The 22,230-nt window shown below is 46.7% G+C and overlaps 1 protein-coding gene across 4 annotated transcripts in view; it reads right to left on the minus strand.

The window, feature by feature from the left end:
- Positions 1-238: 238 nt before the first annotated feature.
- nbeal1 (neurobeachin-like 1) overlaps positions 239-22,230 on the minus strand; it is a 48,339-nt gene continuing 26,347 nt past the window's right edge. For 2 of the 4 annotated variants that reach the window (XM_076015666.1, XM_076015675.1), the window contains 34 exons: positions 22,027-22,186; positions 21,321-21,423; positions 21,067-21,226; positions 19,448-19,606; positions 19,194-19,353; positions 18,130-18,218; positions 15,819-16,463; positions 15,013-15,188; positions 13,873-14,161; positions 12,840-13,148; positions 11,840-11,989; positions 11,591-11,748; positions 11,382-11,506; positions 10,957-11,083; positions 10,725-10,873; positions 10,244-10,377; positions 10,028-10,129; positions 9,229-9,324; positions 9,012-9,136; positions 8,792-8,932; positions 8,538-8,668; positions 8,322-8,431; positions 8,126-8,243; positions 7,492-7,589; positions 7,296-7,412; positions 6,875-6,964; positions 6,688-6,797; positions 6,412-6,584; positions 5,392-5,486; positions 5,001-5,117; positions 4,359-4,520; positions 4,119-4,267; positions 3,781-3,916; positions 239-2,474 (listed from right to left, as the gene is read on the minus strand). In XM_076015666.1, coding sequence (XP_075871781.1) covers positions 2,385-2,474; positions 3,781-3,916; positions 4,119-4,267; positions 4,359-4,520; positions 5,001-5,117; positions 5,392-5,486; positions 6,412-6,584; positions 6,688-6,797; positions 6,875-6,964; positions 7,296-7,412; positions 7,492-7,589; positions 8,126-8,243; positions 8,322-8,431; positions 8,538-8,668; positions 8,792-8,932; positions 9,012-9,136; positions 9,229-9,324; positions 10,028-10,129; positions 10,244-10,377; positions 10,725-10,873; positions 10,957-11,083; positions 11,382-11,506; positions 11,591-11,748; positions 11,840-11,989; positions 12,840-13,148; positions 13,873-14,161; positions 15,013-15,188; positions 15,819-16,463; positions 18,130-18,218; positions 19,194-19,353; positions 19,448-19,606; positions 21,067-21,226; positions 21,321-21,423; positions 22,027-22,186 — 5,253 coding nt within the window. In that variant the 3' untranslated portion in view covers positions 239-2,384. Of the gene's footprint in view, positions 2,475-3,457; positions 3,917-4,118; positions 4,268-4,358; positions 4,521-5,000; positions 5,118-5,391; positions 5,487-6,411; positions 6,585-6,687; positions 6,798-6,874; positions 6,965-7,295; positions 7,413-7,491; positions 7,590-8,125; positions 8,244-8,321; positions 8,432-8,537; positions 8,669-8,791; positions 8,933-9,011; positions 9,137-9,228; positions 9,325-10,027; positions 10,130-10,243; positions 10,378-10,724; positions 10,874-10,956; positions 11,084-11,381; positions 11,507-11,590; positions 11,749-11,839; positions 11,990-12,839; positions 13,149-13,872; positions 14,162-15,012; positions 15,189-15,818; positions 16,464-18,129; positions 18,219-19,193; positions 19,354-19,447; positions 19,607-21,066; positions 21,227-21,320; positions 21,424-22,026; positions 22,187-22,230 lie in introns of those variants that run through there. The other 2 variants (XM_076015661.1, XM_076015656.1) reach the window with 1 other exon arrangement.

Raw genomic sequence — 22,230 nt, forward strand, 5'->3', positions numbered from 1 at the left:
CAAGAAGCCAAGTTATTAAAGGTGCCGTGTTGTGCAAAATTCACTGTCAGTGTTTCCAGTACAAAACAATAATGAGCCTCTCTCTCTATCCAGTCAGTTGACTCACTAGAAATTATAAAAGTGCAATAATTTAGTTATTTTGCTTGTCCCACTTGGCAGGAACACGGATGCGGAACGCTACCAGAACTTATTTTGCTGGAGGTTATAAACAAAGGGCAAAACGTTCAAGGGCAAAACGTTTAAATTTAGACAAGACTTTAATGATCATTTTCCCACGTGTGTGTATAACAAAGCAGTTTGTACAGATTCCGGGGAGGCGAGTTAAAACAATATTCTTTTCTGTTACAATTTAGTACCTTGGAAAGTGCAAAAAAGTACATTTCAAATACACGGAAAATAAAAATCATGCTGTACATTATATACTGTATTTCATAAATAATCACAGATATACACACATCCATTTGGTGACAGTCACAGAGAATGTTCGCTAAGACACTACGCTTCTTTACTCTTAATTCCACGATAAATCCCCTAACCGCATGTTCTCGCTTCGCGTCGCGGGAGGCTGAACGACTGGAATGAGGGTTGGACTGTGGGTGATGGTCGGCCTGGTGGAGGGGTCCGGAGGGGTCCGGAGGGGGGAACCGTGAGAAGACTTGGCTCTGGGATATTAAAGGCACTCCGTGTGGAAGGAACGACTCCAGCAGCCCGACAAGGACAAGGCAGGCAGACAGAAGGACACAGATAACACAAAAAACACAACTCAAAACGGACCACCAAGGCTCACAGAGTCAGGGAGGCGAGGAAGGGGGAGGGGAGAGAGGGGGGTGTACGGCCAAATATGGGTGAGTTTGGCCTTTACAGGTACACAAAAAAACCTACACCGGACGTGCGACTCCGGTGTGTTTTCACACTCGTTCGACCACACACGCACACACAATAGGAAGACATGAGGAAGAGGAGGGGCCAGGAGGATGGAGGGTGGGGGGGTGGGGGGGCCGAAGACAGGAAGTGAGCAGCCCGACGGCCACCTGACCGAGGGGCAGTATTGCTGCTTGACATCACGTAAAGCCCTTGTACAGAGTGTCATCCTTTCTTTTTCTTCCCTCCCTCCCTCAGATGCGTCGTCACACTGTGAGATGTTCTTTTCAGCCGACACCAAAAAACAAAATCAAAATAGTCGAAATGATAATAATAATAATAATAATAATAATAATAATAATAAAAGAAAAATCTGCTCCTAGTCATTCATAAATAACCGCCGTTCAAGTAACTTCAAGACATTCCGTGAAGCGCTGCAGGGGGGGGGAGCGCTTCGTGTCTGACTGTGTGAGGATGAACCACACGCAGGTTTTGATTTCTTGCCGTTCATATAACGTCGTGTTGTCTGTTCCTCGGGGTGAGGCCCAAAAAACCGACAAAGACAGCATTTCGCACATCGCGACAGAATAAAAGGCAAAGACGTCCGTCTGGGTCTCGTCCGCTCATGCTGCACGCGAATGACCGTTTTTTTTTCCCCGAATGACTTTGCCAGAAAACTTCGGCAAATGTCGAGCTTCTCGTGGCCCCATGCGTGCACATCTTCCGCTGCGACAAATGCAAAACAACCACTTCCATAAATCTGATTGGACCAAAGAAACAAAAAACAAAACAAAACAACACAAAAGCATGCATCCGGGGGAGAACTTGCTGCTGCGCACGTGCATAAATCTGCCTGTGTAGTTCAGAGTAAAGACACGACAACGGAGAAATTCACAATATAAAAAAAACAATAAAAAAAACACACAACGACGACAAAAAAATATAAACGTGTAAAGCAGATCCTAAAAGGCAGAAGGGTTTTGGTCTGGCAGCGCCGCCTTTACTGCATAAGGCTGCTGATTGGCAGCTTTGAGGCAACCACGAAGTTCAGGGCCGATGCAGGGAGGGGAGAAAGAGGAGGAAGGGATTGGGGGTCAGAAAGGCCACTTGAAACTGAGCTTTTGACACAAGAGCATGGCGTTCAACACGCAACACACAGACGCACAAAACTGCACTCGCACACACACACACACACGTAGGGCAAAGCGATGGGTCCTTGTGAGGAAATGTGGACGTGGGAGGGTCGAGAATGAAGCCTCTGGATGTGGAGCACCAAGACGCCAGCGTCGCAATGTCCATCCAGAGCGTGGGGGGGTGGGGTTGTGTGTGTGTGTGGTGGTGGGGGGGGGGGGGGGGGGGCATTAGCGTAGCTCCATGCCTAAAAAAGGGGAGCCGAGGCGGAATGAGAGGATGGCCGGCGGAGACTGGCCAGGTGGAATGCAGGCGTAGGTGCGTGGAGGTATGGGTGGGGTGGGTTGGGTTCTGGTGGGGTGGAGGCGGGGGTGGGGACAGGGCTCGCTGGTCTAGACGTTGTACACCGTCTCGCCCGAGGAGATCTGGGTCAGTCTCTTGCTGGAGCCCCACAGCTTCCGCGTGATCTGGCCCGAACGCATCTGAGAAGAGTCGAGGAGGAAGGAATGAAGGAAGGAAGGGAGGAAGGGAGGGAGGGAGGAATGGAGGGAGGAGGTGGTGGAGGAAGAGGTGGGGGGTGGAGCAGGGATGGGGGGGGAAAGAAAAGCGTGAAGTCGAAAGAAACAAAGGAGGAGGAGGAGGAGGGAAGCAGGAGGGATAATGATTCATGATTGACTCGTGCAGCCTGCGAGCAGTCAGAGAATGAATCAAATCAACGTTGCTGAGTCAATAGTTGTTTCTTTTAAAGGTCCCATCCTGTGCAAGTTTCAAAAGCCCTTTGTGATGTCACAGAGGATCAACGGCGACAACTCCCTGTGGTTGCCCAGTTTGGTTGGACCACAGAGCATCAAGTATTTCTGCTGGAGGCTGCAAACACAGGGCTACATCGTAGTTTTTGGACAATAAATTGAAAACTGGCAAAGACATGGGACCTTTAAAAAGACAAATTCATTTTTTTTTTTTAAAAAAAAGGTGTGATGGTCACAATATTCAGAGGTGCCTCTACCGCGTCTACGCTAAGCACGCCACCGAAACGTCACATCTACCTTGGCACGAGATCACTATTATTATAGTTTTGAATTGCATTATGGGATTGCAGCTGGTAGGGTAGGTAGGTATGGCTCCAGTTTGCAGAAAGCTAATATCGTCTTGGCGCTACGTCACAGAGTTGGTTGTTCCACGTTAGAAGAGAAGCGCTCACACACGCACACACCTGACAACTAATCACACTCAAGGATAAAACAGCAGTGGGAGGTGGAGGTAGGGAGGGGGCGTGAGAGTGGGTGTGGGCGGAGTCTGTCACGGGTCGCTGGCGTTTAACGGCCGAGTATTGCACAAACGCCGGCGATGGAAAAAAATCTGTGAAACAGTCAAAATAAAAGGTCGTCTGTGTCACAGTTTGTGGTTCTACTTGTGATGTGTGATTGTGATGGCTCAGCTTAGATAGTGTGTGTGTGTGTGTGTGTGTGTGTGTGTGCCTGTGTGTGCCTGTGTGTGCCTGTTGGGGAAGAACGAAGCCGGATGTGGGTGACAGCCATCCCTGAGAGAGGTGACGTGCGTGTGTGTGTGTGTGTGTGTGTGTGTGTCTGGAGAAGGGGTTGGGGGTGGAAGAAACCAGCCCCGCTAGGGCTTGTGGGAGGCGGAGGGGGCGGGGCTGAACAGCAGCTGGTCGCGCTGGTGCAGCAGGCGCGTGGGGGAGCGCGCCCGCAGCGGCGCCAGCAGCGGCGAGGCCATGAGCGGCGAACCCTCCAGGCTCTGCGCGATGTAGTTCCTCAGCGAGCTCTTTACCTCGGCCGGCCGGCCCACCGCCACGATGATCAGCTTGCCGTCCTCCAGGCCCACCAGCAGGTGGCTCTGCTCCTTGGTGGCCGACACGCAGCGCACGGCCACGCGCATGGCCATGGGCTCCGTGCACAGGGACAGGCTGCAGAGGGAAGCAGGGAGAGGAGGTTTTGAAGGTCCAGTATGAAGAATTGGGCCTGATTAATAAAACCCACAAAGAAGCAATCTAAAATGTAACCTCTTGATGTGGTCGTTTCCTCCCAAAATCTCCAAATATTATACACTTCACCTTCGAGTTTGAGGGGAGATGGTTTTTGGGAGCAGATGGGAGTACCAGCACTCACCTGTAGATGTCTCTGATGGACAGGAAGCCCTGCTCGCTGCCAGTGATGACGTACTCCCCCGAGACGCACATGTCGGTCACCTGCTCCTTCAGCGGCTCGCTGCACAGGTGCTTCCCGTTGACGGAGTACAGGTGGAGGAAGTTCTTATCCTGGAAACAGCAGTCGACGAGTTAGTGATAATGATGATGCAACGCGTGTCGTGAGGTCGTGAGGTTGGTTTTTTGTGCTCCGGGTCGAGACCTTGAGCGTGGCCTTGCCCTCCACGCAGGTGTGCACCAGCAGGTGACCCTCCCACGACACGGCCAGGTGGGGAACGGAGACCGGCAGCGAGCTGTCACACGGCGGCCGCAGACAGCGCATGTACTGGCCCCGCCTCACCGTGTGGATGACCACCGTCCCATCCTGAGGAGGAAGAGGAGGAGGGATGGTGGAGGAGAGGGGGATGAGGATCGAAAAGGAGGAGGAGGAGGAGGAGGAGGAGGAGGAGGAGGAGGTGGAGGAGAAGGACGAATGGGGGTTGTGGGGGATGAGGAGGGAGGAAGAGGAGGAGAGAGGAGTGAGTGGAGATGAAGAGGGGAGAGGAGGGATGGTGGAGGAGGACAAAGATGAGTAAGAGGAGGGGATGAGGAGGAGAGGAGGAGCAATGGGTGGAAGGGGAGGAGGGAGGCAGAAAAGTGAGAGGAAGAGGAGGAGGAAGGAATGAGTAAGAGTAGGGGATGAGGATGGGGGAGGAGATGCAGGAGGAATGGGTTTAGGGGGAAGAGGTGAGGTGGAGGAGGCCGAGGAGGAGGAGGAAGGGGGGAGGAGGAAAGGGGGATTTGATGACTTTGTTTGTTGAGGCGACTGTCATAGCAGCGTGAACCTCAGAGCGAGGGCGCCTACCCGCGAGCCTGACACGGCCATGTCCAGCTCCGTGCTGATGGCCACGCTCACCACCTCGTCCGTGTGTCCGTACAGGATCTGCACCGGCTTAGGATGGAGGCCCACTGGAGCTCCGCCCTGCACAGCAAAACAACAAAACTGGGATTCAAGGAACTTTATTGTCATACCAGTTCACATATTAAAGCAATAAAGACTCTATTCTGATTCAAGTACAGAAAACAGCAAAGAAACAAAACAATTTTGAGAATAAATCAGGAAATCAGCTCTTTTAATTTTATTTTTAGTCTAGCTAAAGCTAAGCTAAATTTGCTCTTTTTGTAGAGATCTGTGACAATCAAAGACAATCTGCATTGTGGCTAAACAGCTAGCGGTGGGGTCAGTGTGCGCCAACCTGCTGCAGGACCTGCCACACCATGCAGGTGGTGTCCCTGGAGCCGGAGATGAGGTGGATGCCGCAGTGGTCCACCGACAAGCAGGACACGATGTCTGAAACCAGAGCGAGGGGTGAGGGGCGAGGGGTGAGGGGCGAGGGACACCCGTTGAGGCGGGACTACTGGCCAATCACAAAGCGCTTGGCCTCTCCCGTGTGTGACATTCTTTTCCCCAGGAGGAAATATAGATAACCACGACACAAAATCACCCAAACTCATTTGATTGGTCGCTGCAAAGGCTCTCGCTTCTACCTCGAGTGCGCCACCTTTGGTGGCTGAAGGATAATGACATTGATTATTTGCGCTATCCACACTGGAGGCAGCAGTTTATTTAAACGATATGTAGCGTCTGTGGACAACATAAAGCAGCTCCAGACCCATTTCTTCACTCTGGTTTTTAAATGTTAGTGTTGTTATTCATGTCCACACTGTCTTGAAAGTGTTTCATTCTTAAAGTGAAGTTTTAAATTAAATAAGTTTTAATTGTTTGATGCTTTTACTTTTCATTTCCACTTCATTTCATTTATTTGTACTTTTCCCTGTTCCACTCTATAAAGCACTTTGAGCTGCATTCCATGGAATGAAAGGTGCTATAGTTGTATTGAATATATATCCCTAGATTTCTTAGTCTACGTTTATAGTCTTTTATATGTGTAATCCAAAACTCCAAAAGTGGACTTTCAAAGTCTCCGCTTCCTGGCCGCTGGCAGTGTTCACAACTTGCCAATATTACAAAGTTGGCTAATTTTGTCAGCAGGTGTTAATCATTATTCTAAATGATGTACTATAAATGGCTACTAGGCGATTCATTTTCCCCTGGTGACTGATGGTGGCGCATGTAACGCTCTCGATGGGAAATCAGCAAGATAACCCAAAAGAAGAAGAGACGTTACAGGGACCAATCAAAAGACTTCTGGGCGTGGTTATCTCTATTTCCTCCTGCAGGAAAAAAAAAAAACCTTGCCTCCCGTGCAGCTCACCCATGTGCCTGACGTGCTGCCCCACCGTCCTGCCCTTGACCAGCGAGGTGACCCGCAGGCTGTTGTCCCAGTGGCCGCCGCTGAACAGCAGCTTGCCGTCGTGGGAGACCACGAAGAGGCTGGCGGTGACCTCTACCCCGGGGGCAAAGGGCCCTGACAGGAAGCGCTGGGTCCTGGAAGGAGGAGTCAGATCACAGGTTACAGGTTGTAGGTTGTAGGTTGAAGGTGGGGGGGGGCGGGCGGCGGTTGAAGTCGTGTTCCTGCTGCTGGTCTCACTTTGCGCTGGACACTGTGGGGTCTTTGATGAAGGTGAAGTAGTTGGAGATGTTCTTGTTGTAAGGCAGCCAGCCGTGGTTCCCGAGCAGGCAGTTCTGGCTGATGGTCACCTGACGATTGCAAAAGTGAGAAAAATGAGACACTAATCCTCTTGGGATGGCGACCGGTGCAACAGGCGGCGCCTCACCATGGTGTCGGGGCTCCCCTGCGTGATGAAGGAGTGGGACTGATTCTTGGGAACCACGGCTTTGACCAGCGGCACTTTGTCGCTGATGCCCTGCCACATTTTCAACAAGGAGAGAGTTTCACGATCTCAATCGACCCGAAGCGAGGTTGTGCGGCTGTCAAACACGATTTTTTTCAGTAGCGACTAAGTTTGGAATTTCCACAGTTAACCCCAATTAATCACGTTTTGATCTGCATGTGTAAAATTCTGTCATTTGTCCTTATAGCGTGACATAGTGATAACATAGCGCTACGGGGGAATGGCAGGGAAAAAAGTCTTACGATAAAAATGTGACTTTAAAAACTAGCGCGTTATGCCGCGAAATTAATGTCATCGCGATTAACGTTTTCATGCTGACAGTACTGAGGTTTTTCAGACCGACCTCCACGAAGAAGGACTTAAGGTCACTGAGGTGCTCGAACATGCTGAGGGGGCTGGAGTCCAGCTGGGCCTTGCGCTTCTCCACCTCCTCCTGGGACAGACGCACCGGGTGGGGCTCCTGCAGAGGTTTGCGTTTTGTTAGCTTTCCCGCTTTCATTTTTTCTTTTCAAAATGGGTAAGATGTCGTGTGCGTGCACCTTGAGTAACTGGCAGGGCGTCTGTCCGAAGTTGCTGATCATGCCCTCCAGAGCCTTGCGCTCCTTCTCGTCAGTGATGGCGTCCAGGTCCACAGCTCCTGCCGAGAAATCACAGTACAATAGTGTTGTAGTACTGGAGACTGGTCTTGGTCTCAAGACCACTTTTCACAGGTCTTGGTCTCGCCTAGGACTGGGGGGGGACTCAGGATTTCTGATCAAGGCCGGTCAAGACTCAGCCAACACTATAATGACATGATAATAACGGAAAAGAATCCAGCTGCGGCTGTTATACTCTCCGTTTGCGACACCCAGAGTGACACCCTGCCCCCCTATTTTCCTAGTTCATTTATTTTTTTAATTTTATGAAGCAAAGCTGTTTTTTGGAAAATAGTTGGCAAAGCAGCAAAATGTTATGAATTAAAAAAAAGATACTGGTCAATTGTTTTCTGTTTTGTTATTTTTCTTTGATATAGAAAGTCTTGGTCTTGTCTAAATCTCAATACTCTCTAGTCTGGATAATGTCTTGGTCTCGGTTGGTGCCATCTTGACTACAACACTACACAGAAACCATGTGACACCGACTGATAAACCAAAGATTTTTGTTTTTAACACAATGGTGGATCCGCTGCTTTACCTTCGTACGTGCAGTAGTAGAAGACGTTGAGGGCCTCCACCGCCGCCGGGCCCCTCTGCCTGTAGCCGAAGATCAGGTCGATCCACTCGTGCAGGTGAGCCGACACAAACTCCGACTCCTGGGGGGTGAAAACAGGAAGTGTGACCACCGGCAGCGTGCAGGTGGGCTCTGCGTTCAGCAGTGGGTCAAGTCTCACCAGGGCTTTGCGGTGCTTGTAGATGAAGTCCTCGGGGGATTTGGCCCATTTGGGAAGAATGACGTCGTTCACCCTCTCCTTGGAGATCTGCAGGCGACCCAGGTCGAAGTCTGAGATGGAAAAGAGGCAGAGGAGACGTGTGAGGTGTGCGGTATCGCTAATCAAAGCCAAATATCCCTTCAAACATTGGATATCAAGACTTGGCGTCACGCTCACTGTTTTTGTTCTCCAGGAACTCCGGGAAGTAGAAGAACTCGGGGATGAGCTCCTTGACGTCGTTGGGGTTGTCCATGAGGGCCTGCCAGGTGGCCGGGATGGAGTGGAACTGGCGGTCGGCGCAGTCGAACCTGAGCGGGGATTAACGACGGGCGAGAATTAACGACGGTCCGAATCTGACTTCGAAGACGAACGCTTTGAGCAGGCGGACGAGCGATCGAGCAATCCAGCAATCCAGCGATCAAACTCCTCACCGTCCGCTCTGCAGCTGGATGTGCAGCGAGGTGAAGGGCTCCACCCGGATCAGGTAGTGCATCACGCCGGCGGCGTTGGAATAGTGGGTGCCGTAGTGGAAGCGGTCGATGGTGCCCGTCGGGTCCTCGAAGCTCTCGTACCTGGCGGACACAACAGTTCCTATCAAAGTGTCCCTCAAGTCTTTTAGATTTCCTACGTGCGGATACAAAATCTACGCACTTCTCTCTGACGGCTTTGGCATTGCGCTCGTTCAGCACGGCCACCGGCTTGGACAGGTCCCGGAACACCCGGGGGTCGGACAGGTCCAGCTCCTCCGAGGTGTAGTCGGCTAGAATCCAGGGAAACTGACACAGACAAACACAAACACGCCAATTTAGCTGAGAGCAGTCACACTTTGCCACTGGCGAGGAGGCGAGGAGGCGAGGAGGAGACGCACCACCGGATACTGAGCCAGGTTGTTGTACGTCCGGCCCGCTATGGTGTTCAGCTGCATCAGGTAGTCGAAGTTGGAGATCTCACGGTTCACCCATTTCTGGAAGACACAAGTCGGACATGTAACCGAGAGCAACGGAGGAAGGAAATGTGCGCTGGGTTATTATTTGTATTTTTTTTCCGTTTCATGCAACAAAAAAGTAAATCAAAACACTTTCTCTCTTGTTCATAGGTAATCAGATAAGGTATTAGGTAATCAGGTAATCGGCTCCCTCTGGCAGGATGTAGCAGGTACTACAGGGGGTCGTGTCACATTAAATATTTTGTCAAAAGTTCAAAATTTTAGGGATCATCAGAGTTTTACAAAGTTCAGGACGAGCGAAAATATCTCAGGTATGTGGTCACGCCGCCGTGAAGAAGGCTCCCATACCCTGCGCCTTCAGTAGGGAATAATGACTGAGTGAGAGCAGAAGTCAGGACATCCACTGCCCTACTTCCCTGGAATCACTCAACATTTTCTGTTGCATAGCATCAATCAAAAGGAAAGGAAAGGAAAAAAGTAGATATAACACCTGTTTATATACTGCTGGCACACAGCGTGTTGTGTTGTTTTTAACTTTTGGGTTATACTGTTTGTGCTGTATGTTCTGGTTGTCATGTGGGGCCGCCGAAAACTTATTTTTGCAGTTAATGTTGTTGCCAATGTTTTCAGTGACAATAAAGGATTCAATTCAATTCAATTAGATTTTTTCTGAAGATTTGAAAAAAAAAAAAAAAAATACCGATGCCGATGGTTCTCTGACCTGTGTGAGTCCAGAGGCCTTCAGCAGCTCCTGAGGCGAGCGGGTCCCGTAAACACTGACGGAGCGCAGAAGCATCATGCGGCTGTACACCTTGTTCCTGGCCTGCAGGGGGCGACGGGGGGGTGGGGGTTGGAGATTAAGAACGACATTGTGATTATTTCAAATTCAGAGGAAAACAAAAACGTGAACATGTACGCTTTGGTTTTGGGGGCGCACCTCCTTCTTGAAGTTGAGGAAGTAGTTGGTCTGGTCGATGAGGAAGATCTCCAGGGCCGAGCGCCGCAGGTTGTAGCGCCGCAGGTGCACCTCGCGGATCTGGGACAGAGGCCACTTGAAGTCGTGGCCCACCCCTAGGGGGCGACAAAGAGCGAGGATCAAGTTGTGCAGTGCAAGAAGGAGCGCTACCGCAGGTCATCCCTGCCTGCAGCCATCAGGCTGTACAACGGCACACAATAAAATGCATCCTCTTAACCGCTTTATTTTTTACTGCCTTATTTCTTAATTATTTAATTAATAGAATTTTTCCATCTTTTTTGCACTATACAGTTGCTGCAATTGTCTAAATTTCACCACTGTGGGATTAATACAGACGTTCTATTCTTCTATTCTATTCTATTCTATTGTGCTTTCCACCACCCCGTCAGCACCTCCTCCTCCTCATGTTCCTCCTCATGTTCCTCCTCTTCCTCCTCCTCACCTTCCTCCTTCTCCTGGCTGCCGTCGTAGAAGTAGATGTGCTGGGTGGTGAGCTCCAGCCGCCCGGGCACCACGTCCACCACCGTCACCAGCTCGCAGTCCTCCCACAGCACCAGCTTCTCCTTCTGACTTGCCTCCTCGGCCTCAGCCCTGCACCCCGGATCAGCGTATCTTTAAAAAACCTTCCCACCATCATTTTTTTTGATTTTTCATTGATGAACTCTTTGATTTACTGGTTGTTGGCGACGGCGGGGTCGTCCTCCGGCAGCTCCAGGATGTCGTCCTCCAGGTCGCTGACTTTGACCTGCTTCACCGCCTCCAGCAGCAGCGACTCTGCGTTCACGTGCTGCTGGTGGACACCTGTGGGGAGGCGATGGTTTCAAACTTTTGATTCGGAAAGTTTTCGCACAAAAAAGGCGGAATTCAGATTTTTCAGGTCAGGGATTTACATCGGGAAGTCGCCTCTTCAGAATTATGTTTCACATCCCGCAGAAACTTTAATAAAATATACATTTATTTTTTTCAGTTTAGATTCAACTTGAGAAATTACAAAAGAAAAGCTACAAAAAAAGCGTTGACGCTCATCAGTCATCAAACAGGAAGCCCTCTGAATGCCACGACCCCACAGAGAGGACCAGAGAACAGGAAGTGGCCTCACCCAGGTTGTCCCTCAGTGCGCTGGCCTCCCGGTGGGAGTCAAAGTTGTAGTTGCGCACCAGCTTCAGCCTCATGCGGGAGAAGTTCTCTGCGCTGGACACCTTCCAGTGCATCTCGTCCTGTTGCCTGGAAGAAAGAAAAAGAACAGGAACACATTTGTGCATTTGCAAGCTCGTGCACACACTGCGTAGAAAGGACGCGCAAACATACCTGTCGGCCCACGGTCCCCTCTCGCACACCAGGCCCCGGCGCGCTGCCTTCCACTGCCTGAGGTTGGCGCTGTTCTGGCTGTGCTGCTGCTTGAGCATGCTATTGTAGCGCAGGTTCTCCTGGCGGCCGCGGCGAGAGAAAGGCTCCACGAACTGCTCCTGAGGGAAGCAAAAATGGCCGGGAATTGAGTTGGGAATGTTGGGAATGTTGGGAATGCTGGGATCCTGATTAATTTGTCACCGAACAGACCTGGAAGCGGATCTTGCTCTCGCCGCGCTCCCGCTCGCGCTTGTGCAGGCTGACCATGAAGGCCTCGTAGCACTCCTTCCAGTACAGTGCCATGGTCTCGTGGCCCTGGCTGAAGATCTCGATCTCGTACTGCTTCATGTACGGGATGATCTGAGGGGAAAAATAAATAAATAAATTAAAGAATAGAATAGAACACATTCATTAATCATACAGTGGGGAAATTTGCATAATTGCAGCAACGGTATAGTGCAAAAAAGATGGAAAATTATATTAATAAAAAAAATATTAATTTTTATATTAATAAAAAAAGGCAATAAAAAATAAAAATAAAATATTTGTAGGGTATAAAAGGAAAAAAACAAGATATTTAAATCACATGTAGGGTTTGACATGTTGATACTTTCTGAAATGAAAGAACTAAAATCGAAAAAAGCTCAAAAGGTCAAAGCTCAAAAGGTCAAAAGACCTTCATCAGGCATCACAGCACCCTTCTCCGACGCACCTCTCTTTTTGGGAGTGCTGAGAATTCTCTTGGAAAATGAAAGAACTAAAACGTTGATTCGGCAAAGCGTCTTTTACTTTCCATTGCAGAATGTCTTGGTGGGCCCAACAATTTGTTTGTACTGCTCATATTTCATATAAAAACTCACTAGAAGACCTCTCTTCTTCTTCTTTACCCTTTCATATGCACCTCTCTTCCCAAATTGCATTAAAAACTTTCCAAAAATATTGTTTTTTGGTATTTTGTTCAGTTTTGTGAAAAGAAAAAGAATATTTTGAGTGGCAAACACTGTATTATTTTAATGCCCTCTATAAAAGTGTGTGTGTGTGTGTGTGTGTGTGTGTGTGTGTGTGTGTGTGTGTTTGTATATATGTATATATACATATATGTATATGTATGTATATATGTATGTTTGTATGTATATACAGTATATGTACTATAGTAGAGACAGGCCGACAGACAGATAGACGATAGATGGATAGATCCCCATTTCCTTACGTATTTGTCGAGGTAGACGCGCCACTCGGGTGAGTTGCAGTAGGCCTGGAAGTCCTCGAAGAAGGATGGGCTGCCGTTGGTGTCGGGCAGCTGGGGCAGGTGCAGCTCCATGTAGAGGAGGCGGTGCACCTTGGAGAGCAGCGTGCGGAGCAGCGGCACCAGGAAGGAGTAGGTCTCCTCGGCCTGCTGCTGCACTGAGCGCCGCAGGATGCCCTCCACCTTGCCCAGCAGGTAGCAGGCCTCGTCCTGGCTGGACACCTCTTTGGTCTGCAGGATGCCGTTGAGCTTGGCCGTGGCCAGGGCGCACACCTGAGGGTGATATCATGGATAAATAATCAAAATTCAAAACCGTCGCCTGGAGGACATCCATGACATCAATGGGAATGGTTGAAACCAGAGACACCAGCAGTGGACAAGGGAAAGAATAACCTGAAGAATACAACAAGATGAGTTTTTTGTTGTTTTTTTAATGTGAGAGGTGGTTTAGATTGGTTACACCGGTGAAACCATTTGATGCTATATATATCTATATCTGTGTATACACATCTACATCTATGTGTTATATATCATCTATATCTATATGTAAAAATATGTAAAAAATAGAAATATAGACATATATATACATGTAGATATATATACACATATATATGTATGTGTATGTGTATATACACATATATATGTGTTTTCATAATCATTTTGTTAAATATGAATATTTGTTCTTTGTTTACTCTTGAAGTTAAAGCTTTCTGGATGAACATGAAGTTATTTACCTCTGTACCGGGGAAATAAGTTCCTTTTATTTCTGGATTCTCAAGTACTCATTGTAGTATTGGGTGATCTGACTATTTATTCACCTCTTGCATTGTTGATGGTGTGAAAAATATACTGCAGTGTGGACTGAATGTATGCTTGGATACGATATAACGGACATGCGTACCGTGGAAATTTCTTAATAAGGAAGCAAATCAAATTAAGAAAAATAAATACACGGCTGAGATCTGGGGAAAAAAAAAAAAAAAAATCAGACACGGACCTCTGGGTCCTCCTGCGCCATGAAGCCCAGCAGCAGCCTCAGGCCCAGCTGGGAGAGCTGGAACCACTGGTCGCCGGCCGAGTACCACACCATGAGGCTGTCCATCAGCGTCACCGCCTCCTCCAGCACCTTCTCCGTCCACAGCGCCGGGTTGACCAGGCCCTCCGCCTGCAGGAAGTCCTGCGCCATGTGCAGCAGCCGCACGGCGTTCTCCGTGTGCTGCGGCAGCGTGGCGGCCGAGGCCTCGCGGTTGTCGGCCACCGCCCACTCCAGCATGCGCTCCATCAGGCTGCCAGGGGAACGAGCAGGAAAGTGTGATTAGAAACATTGGGAGCCCGGAAAAGTCAAGTCAAGGACGCAGGACTGCAAAAAGTAGATTGCTTGGCATCTTACCAGCACATGTATGGAGAGAATCACATCATTTCATATCTGCATAAATATATGCACATATATATGTATATGTAAATACATATATACATATATCAATATTTATATATATGTACGGTATACATGTGTGTACACATTATATATATATATATATATATATATATATATATATATATATATATATATATATATATATATACATATACATATACATATATATACATATATATATATATGTATATATATATATATATATATATATATACATATACATATATATACATATATATATATATGTATATATATATATATATATATATATATATATATATATATATATATATATACGTATACATATATATACATATATATATATATGTATGTATATATATATATATATATATATATATATATATATATATATATATATATACATATATATATATATGTATATATATATATATATATATATGTATATATATATATATATATATATATATATATATATATATATATATATATATATATATATATAACTTAAATTGAACTTGTATAATTAACAGGTATCACATGTACAATGTTGATTAACTCTCAAATTCTAACTTACATTTTAGGTTTGTGTTTTAAACAATAAGAACTTAAATGCAATTGCATCTAACAACTTAGACATTTTCCTAGGAACACTATTTGATCAAGGCCTGCACCGTCTCTGTGTTCAAGTTTTTTAAAGTGTCAATGACGCGGCTTTCCAACCTGAGCTTGATCTGGTCGACGGGCAGCAGAAGCTCGTTGGCGGTGCCCAGTTTGGTGAGCGCCGAGAAGACCTGCCCGCGGTCCAGCCACGCCGCGTCGTCCGAGCCCTCCACGCCACGCCACATGACGCACAGCAGGATCTCCAGCAGCATGTTGCACAGCTCCTCCTCGGCCCGCTGAAGGCGATAGAGCAGATGTCGGAACATCACTTTGTGCACGTGTTGTTTTCAGTTTCATGGTTTTGCCATTTTATTCTTATGTCTGTCCACTACTGTGTGATTAATATTTCTTTTTATTATATTTGTAAATAAACTAAACTACTACTACTGCTACTACTGCATTTGAACGTTTTAGTTGAATAACGTTAAATAGGGGCTGATTATTGAATTCACAGCTCGCTCATAAAATTATTCCCGTTTTGGGATCTCGAGACTTTGAACAGGGGACTATGTATTTTTTTTGGCAGGATGGTCAAGGAACAGACCCCCGCAACCCTGAGTGCCAGACAAAGCAGGTATTGAAAGTGAATGGATGAATGGTCAGGGTCAGGGTGGATATCGTCAGATGGAAGACTGAAGTTCACTTAAACCAGATGGTAATCCCGATTAATATTTGGATTAAGCGGAATGTCATTGCCTTTCCTTCTATATACTTTGCTTATACAAGTACACAGCCTGCCACATGATCACCTTTGTAACAAACTTTGTTCACTGCATTGTTTAAATATAATTTAATTTAAAAATTAAAAATAACACACGAATTACAATTGCCCAGCTTCTGCTGGGCACAAATCAAATCCACTTTACCTCTGCGTTGCTGAACGACTCCCCCAGCGAGATGTTGTCTGCGAACAGGAAGCTGTCCTCGGTCAGCGTGGAGGAGGCGCTCTGCTCGGTGCCGCCCGGCAGGAAGCTCTTGGAGCCCTCCAGGGGCGACGGCGTGCTGGGCGCGCTGCCGGGCGTCTGGCTGCCACTCTCGCCGCCCTCGTAGGCGTGCAGGTGCGACAGGTCCAGGGTCAGCCCGCCGGACTTGCCCACCACCCAGGGCTTGGTGTGAGTCGGGGGCAGCGGCGGCAGCGGCGGCGGTTCGTTGCTGGAGGAGGCGCAGGACGAGGGCGTGTCCAGCAGCGAGATGACGTCACCGTTCTCCAGGCTGTCCAGCGAGCGGGCGTCACCCACGCTGATGCGGTCGTCGTCCGGCCGGTCCAGGCGGCCGGCGCTGGCCGCCCGCGGCCTCTTCTCCAGCGGCAGCTCCAGCCGGTTGCCGGCGGCCCGGCCCAGGTCCAGGCTGCAGGCGCTGAGCGTGTCGGCGGCGGCGCCAGCAGAGCCGGAGGCGCGGTACGACAGCGAGCCGTCGCCACGCAGGTAGAGCCGCATCAACGTGTCCTGCCAGCACTGCTGCCGCGCAATCTGGACGGCGGCATCCTGCTGGGACTGCAGCAGCTGGCACACCTGAGGGAAGAAACAGAGGAAGAGTGAGAACATGGAATATTATTATTAGCAGGAAGTCACGGAGCATGACAGGGTTGAATTAAAAATGAACCCAAATAGGGTGGATATATGGGCACTCCGTTTATCATTAATTCACTTGTAAAAGATACCACTGTGGCACTATGTTGGCAAAATTGTGTAAAAATAGGCGACACCACACACATTTTTTGGGATTGCCTGGTTATTAAAGATTCTGGGAGAATGTTCAAAGAGAAATTGATATTATTTTGAAAGACGATGTCCCATTGGAACCAGTGTTGTTTTTGTTAGGAGCCATATCTAAAGATCGATATAATTTAGATGAGCAATATATTCTAAGAATTATTTTATTGATTGCAAAGAAAATGATTTCAGTGAAGTGGAGGACTGCTAAACCACCAAATGTATCTCAATGGAGACAGAGACTGGAGTGTTAATAAGATGCAACTCTACAGATGACTATATGGACATTTCTGAGAGGAGATGGACACAAGTTTTGGAGGACCAGGGATGATGTGGTTTTTTGTAGTTTTTTTTCCCTCTTCCAGAGTTTGATGAATTTACCGCTGATATATCTGCACTTGAATCGCCGTCTTTTTGTTTTATGGTTTGTCTGTTGGTTCTATGTACTTATTTATTTTTTTTTATCTTGGGTTTGTTGTAGTGTTTTTTGTTTGTTTTGTTTTTCTTTTTTGTGTCTGTGAGGCTGTTGTGTAAGGCTCCTTATGTCTGAAACTGTTGTGAACAGTCATGTAAAATGAATGAAATGCTGAATTAAAAAGTCCCCCCACCCACCCAAAAAAAAGGAACCTCGACCAAGTGGGTTGGATATGTTGGTGGTGGGCCTCGCAATTTGTTGACCGCTTAATATAAAAACTCACTGGCAGACCTTTCTTCTTTCTTTTTTACTTCTTCATATACATCCATGTTTCCCACTGCGTTAAGTTTTCAAGAAGAACTTTTTTTTTGTATTTTGTTCAGTTTTGATAAAAAAAAATTTTTTTTGCGAGTGGTAGAAAAAACTGGACTGTACATTGTGTGAAAGCAAACACTGTACTTTAATGCCCTCGCTGAATAAAGAATATCTAATAAAAAGGAACCTGCGATGCTAAAAACGTCCAGTAAATCAGCTCATGAATTATCCTCCTTTCTTTCTGACACTTCTTCATTGATGCACTCTGGTCATTTCTAGTCCCCTGCTGCCACACTATTATTTCAAATGAGCCTCTATCACTCGTTTATCCATCGTATTTCAGGCCACCACTTAACGTGGCATCCCCCTGCTACAGTAAGTACGGTACATTTAGAAAATGAGGTAGCATTTCTTTCATTTCGCTGACGGCACTCTGCTGCCCACTTTCGCTAACGCTTACATTTACTTTGCTGGCTTCCCGACGGCGACCACAAATCAGACAGATGCAAAAATCAATGGAAAGCGCCAACATCGTCTAATGTGTGTGTGTGTATGTGAAGAAAATATTAAGCTGTGATAGACGAGGGGGGAAGTGGATGAGGGGTAGGACAGGAAACAGCACGAACATTTGACAAAACTTAATCAACTCCCAACAATGTTAATTTCCTGCCTTGGTTATATTTTTTTGAACACAGTGCAGCTGATCAATAGCGTGCAGGAGACTTGACCACTGACCCTCTTGCAGACGATGAGGCGCACGCTGGGTCCGGCCCGGTGGGTCAGCTGCATCAGGGACATCAGGTCCTTGTAGTTGACCACGTGATCTGCAGTAACGTCAGAGGGGTGGAAAAAAAACAAAAAAAACAAAAACGTCAGGTACAACGATAATTCAATTCAAGCTGATTCCTTTTGCTCCTCTAATTGCTCTGCTGAAGGGCTGCTAGGGGAGCAATACTGTCCCTGCTGAGCTCTGACATGAAGATGGAGCTTCATTGATCTGCAAAGTCCCGGCCAGGCTGCTGCTCAGCTCTTCTCTAGCGGCACTCGAGCTGTAGCTTGAGCAAATAAGTAGGTGAGGTGGGAAGTAACAAAGAACAAATACTCAGATACAGATACCTGAAAAATCTACTCAAGTACAGTAACAGAGTATTTATATTTCCAACTCAAATATCAGTACCTTCTACTACTTACATTGGAAAGACATTATTGTTACTTTTGTGTTTAAAAGACACAGATACTGATGACCGTAATTCATTTATTCATTATAGTTGTTGTTGCTTGAAGTGGAGCGCCAGTATTATTGCTGTTGTGTCGTTCAATATAAAAGTGGATCATATATATAGTACCTCAGCTTTGGGGGTCACTGTTCAGTACGTTTTCAGTTCAAATAGAAATAAAAATGTAGTGTTTGTAAGTGGTTATTGATATTAAATGTATAAACATCAAATACTGGCTCAGTCATCATAAGTGTCACTGATTTAGTTGTGACGCAGCTAAAAAAGGAAAAGAAAATACTGAAAGTACCAATTTCTTTCTTCTTTTTTTTTTACTTAGGTAAATTTCCGAATCAGTACTTTCATCCTTTTCATGAAGTAAAGGAGTTGACTTGGTATTTTTACTTCTACCAGAGCTTTTATTTATACTAGTATTTGTACTTTTACTTGGGTGTAGGATGCAAATACTTCTGCCACCTCTCTATACACGCCTGCGAAATGCTCTGTCTCAGGAGGTCATTTATTTTAGCAGGAGAAGGAAGTGCAACAACTGAGAGTCGGCGGATCAAAGTGCAGGAAACAGACCTGTGTGCAGGACCTGGTTGAGGAGGCAGCGGACCAGGGTGGGAGTGATGTGCAGCTCTGAGAAGAGCAGTGACAGGCCGGCGTAGCCCGCCTCCCTCAGCCGCAGGCGCTGCTTGTTCTTCTCATAGACACGGTCGCAGCGCAACATGCGCTCAAACAGCTGCGCGAAGAGGAAGGAACGGACGGAAGAACAGATTTGGATGAAAAGCTCCAGGGTGCGAGCGCAGCCAGACGCGTTCAGACTCAAGGCCCACCTTGAAGACGAGCTCCCTGAGTCGGTCCGAGTGCTTGTTGTTGAGCAGCAGGGCGTAGCACGAGTCGGCGGCGCCGGGTTCGAAGAGGAGCAGGAAGAGCTGGTCCCGGGCCGGGCTGCTCTGAAGGAGGCTGAGCAGCAGCTCCAGCAGGCCACACAGCTGCAGGACAAACACGGAACATCCATAGTTGAACATGTGCACTATGAGAGGAATGGGAAATATTATCGATATTGGATATGAGGGATATTTTGAAAGTAAATAAATAGACAGCTGCTCCTTTTTCTGTGCGATCATTTTCCTATAACTTTTACCAGGGTTGAATTGAACTCCTCAGTCCAGGGCAGCAGGGGGCTGTCGTGCCATGACACTGACCATATGTTCACTGAGGGTGACGTAAGCGTCTATATATAGAATTCCAGTGAAAGGGGATATCCAAACTGTAATTCAACATGAATAACTAGGACGAGCTGGAAGCTTCCTGCGCAAACATCCCTGCCGGGGTGGGGGGTGGGGTGGGGTGGGGGTGGGGTCCAGGGGTCATCTCATTTTACACAATAATCCCCAGGATTGCAGGAGTGGTTCTTAAATGTCCATGACTATGCAACTGTTATCCTTCCACATGTACCTGAATTTGTAACTGTGAAATCAACGTATATAACCTTGTGGAGGGGCAGGGTGGAAAGAGGAGAAAAATATTGTATAAGTTTACAAATATATATATTATAACTGATGTGTTTTGCAATAAAAAAAACTATCAAATGCAAGAGCGGTCGGCTGCAAGCGGTTTTGTATGGAGGCACATTGCTGGCAGCCTAGAAAAAAAACAAGGCTCAATATAACTAACACGCCATTTCTTGATGATTTTTTACATTATTTTGATAAAGTTTCACATTATAATGTGAAAATTATCGTGTAAAAACGTGAAACCAACACGTTATTCTTTGATAGTTTTCACGTAAAAACGTGATACTGAGCCCTGTTTTTTTCTAGTGTGGCAGCAATGCACTTCTCTTGTTATTAGAACAGATTGTGGGATAAGTGCCTTAATGTATTTGTACACAGATTATAGAGCTAGATTCAACTAGATTTCTTGAACCCCAAAAATCCTTTGAATCGCTGTCCTATAAACTCGAGTTAATGCAGTGGTTGTCAAACTTTCTCTGTCACGCCCCACCTTGGAGGAAGAAAATTTTTCATGCCCCCTCCCACCCAAATTTGACGTGGCTGTGTCTTGAGGGATCCCAATGAACTTGCAAGTGGTCCCATGTCTCTAGGACAAAGTTGACTTTTGACCCCATTGACTTGCATGACATTAGGGCAGTGGTTCTCAAACTTTCCCTGTCACGCCCCACCTTGGAGGAAGAAAATTTTTCATGCCCCCTCCCCCCAAAAGCCAAAATGGATATCTAGGACTATGGAAAGTTGCTGGTGTTGCTGGTATTAGCGGATGTGGGCGTGGAAGAGCAATTGTTTAGTCCTGTTTATTAATAACAAGTCTCAGCAACAAATAAATGATTGAATAAAAAGACATTTAAAAAAGAGGCTATACACTGTAAACAGAGGGCTATTTTGTGCCGAAAATAAAGTGGGACATTTTTTCCCGGGATCCGACTCCTGACCTGCTCCTCGTCCCCGATGGCGGCGACGTAGCCCAGGATGCTGTGCATCTCCTCCTGCGACACGCCCTTGCTGACGTAGTACTTGACGAGGCCGTAGAGCGACGCCCGGATGGTCCTGACGTCGTCCTCGCTCAGGTCGCTCTCCTTGTTGCTGCTCTTCCTGGAAGCAGCGGTGGCGATGACCACCAGTGTGTCAGAGGTGCAGAGGTGGAGGGAAAAATGCACTTTTCAATTTAGACGAGGGTGAAACTCACCCATAGTAAAGGCGCACGGTGTCCAGAAGGAACTGCACTCCGTATTTCTTTCTGAACTGCTTCCTGTTGTCTTTGATGACGGTGGACATGTACTGGATGTGACCTTGAGGGGCAGAAATGGAAGATAGAAGCCAATCAAATTAGATAAGGACAGCAAAGTATCTCTCTGCATCAACTTTGAAAGGAGATCAACTCATGAGCAGCAACATACATATACATACATATATATATATATATACATATACATATATACATATATATATACATATATATATATATACATATATATATATATATACATATATACATATATATACATATACATATACACATATATATGTATATGTATATGTATATATATATACACATATATATATATATATATATATATATACATATACATATACATATATATACATATATATATATACATATATATATATACATATATAAGATATATATATATATACATATATAAGATATATATATATATACATATGTATATATATATATATATATACATATATAAGATATATATATATATATATACATATATAAAATATATAATATATCTTATATCTCATGATGTCTGAATATTTGTTTTTCTTTTCTTGATGCATGTCTACATTATTCTGGCCGACTGTGTGTATACTTTTTCCCTCCTCCTCCTCCTCCCCCCCCACGGTACAACCAGCACGTTACTGACCGATGCGCAGTGGGAAGTCGCCTTTGCTCCAGATGTTGAAGTTGAACAGCAGGTGCGTGTAGAGCTGCTGCAGCACTGCCTGGTTCTTCTCGTGGGTCACTTGCTCGATGAGGAGCTGCGCCGCCACCAGCACGCTCACGTCCACGTGACCCGCCGGCAGCTGAGTGTGCATGTGGGGGGGAAAGTGGGCAAAGTTAGAAAAAA

The sequence above is a fragment of the Nelusetta ayraudi genome, unplaced genomic scaffold (genome assembly GCF_046127955.1).
Source record: "Nelusetta ayraudi isolate G7.1 ecotype Tasmania unplaced genomic scaffold, CSIRO-AGI_Nayr_v1 ptg000006l, whole genome shotgun sequence".
Classification (NCBI taxonomy): domain Eukaryota; kingdom Metazoa; phylum Chordata; class Actinopteri; order Tetraodontiformes; family Monacanthidae; genus Nelusetta; species Nelusetta ayraudi.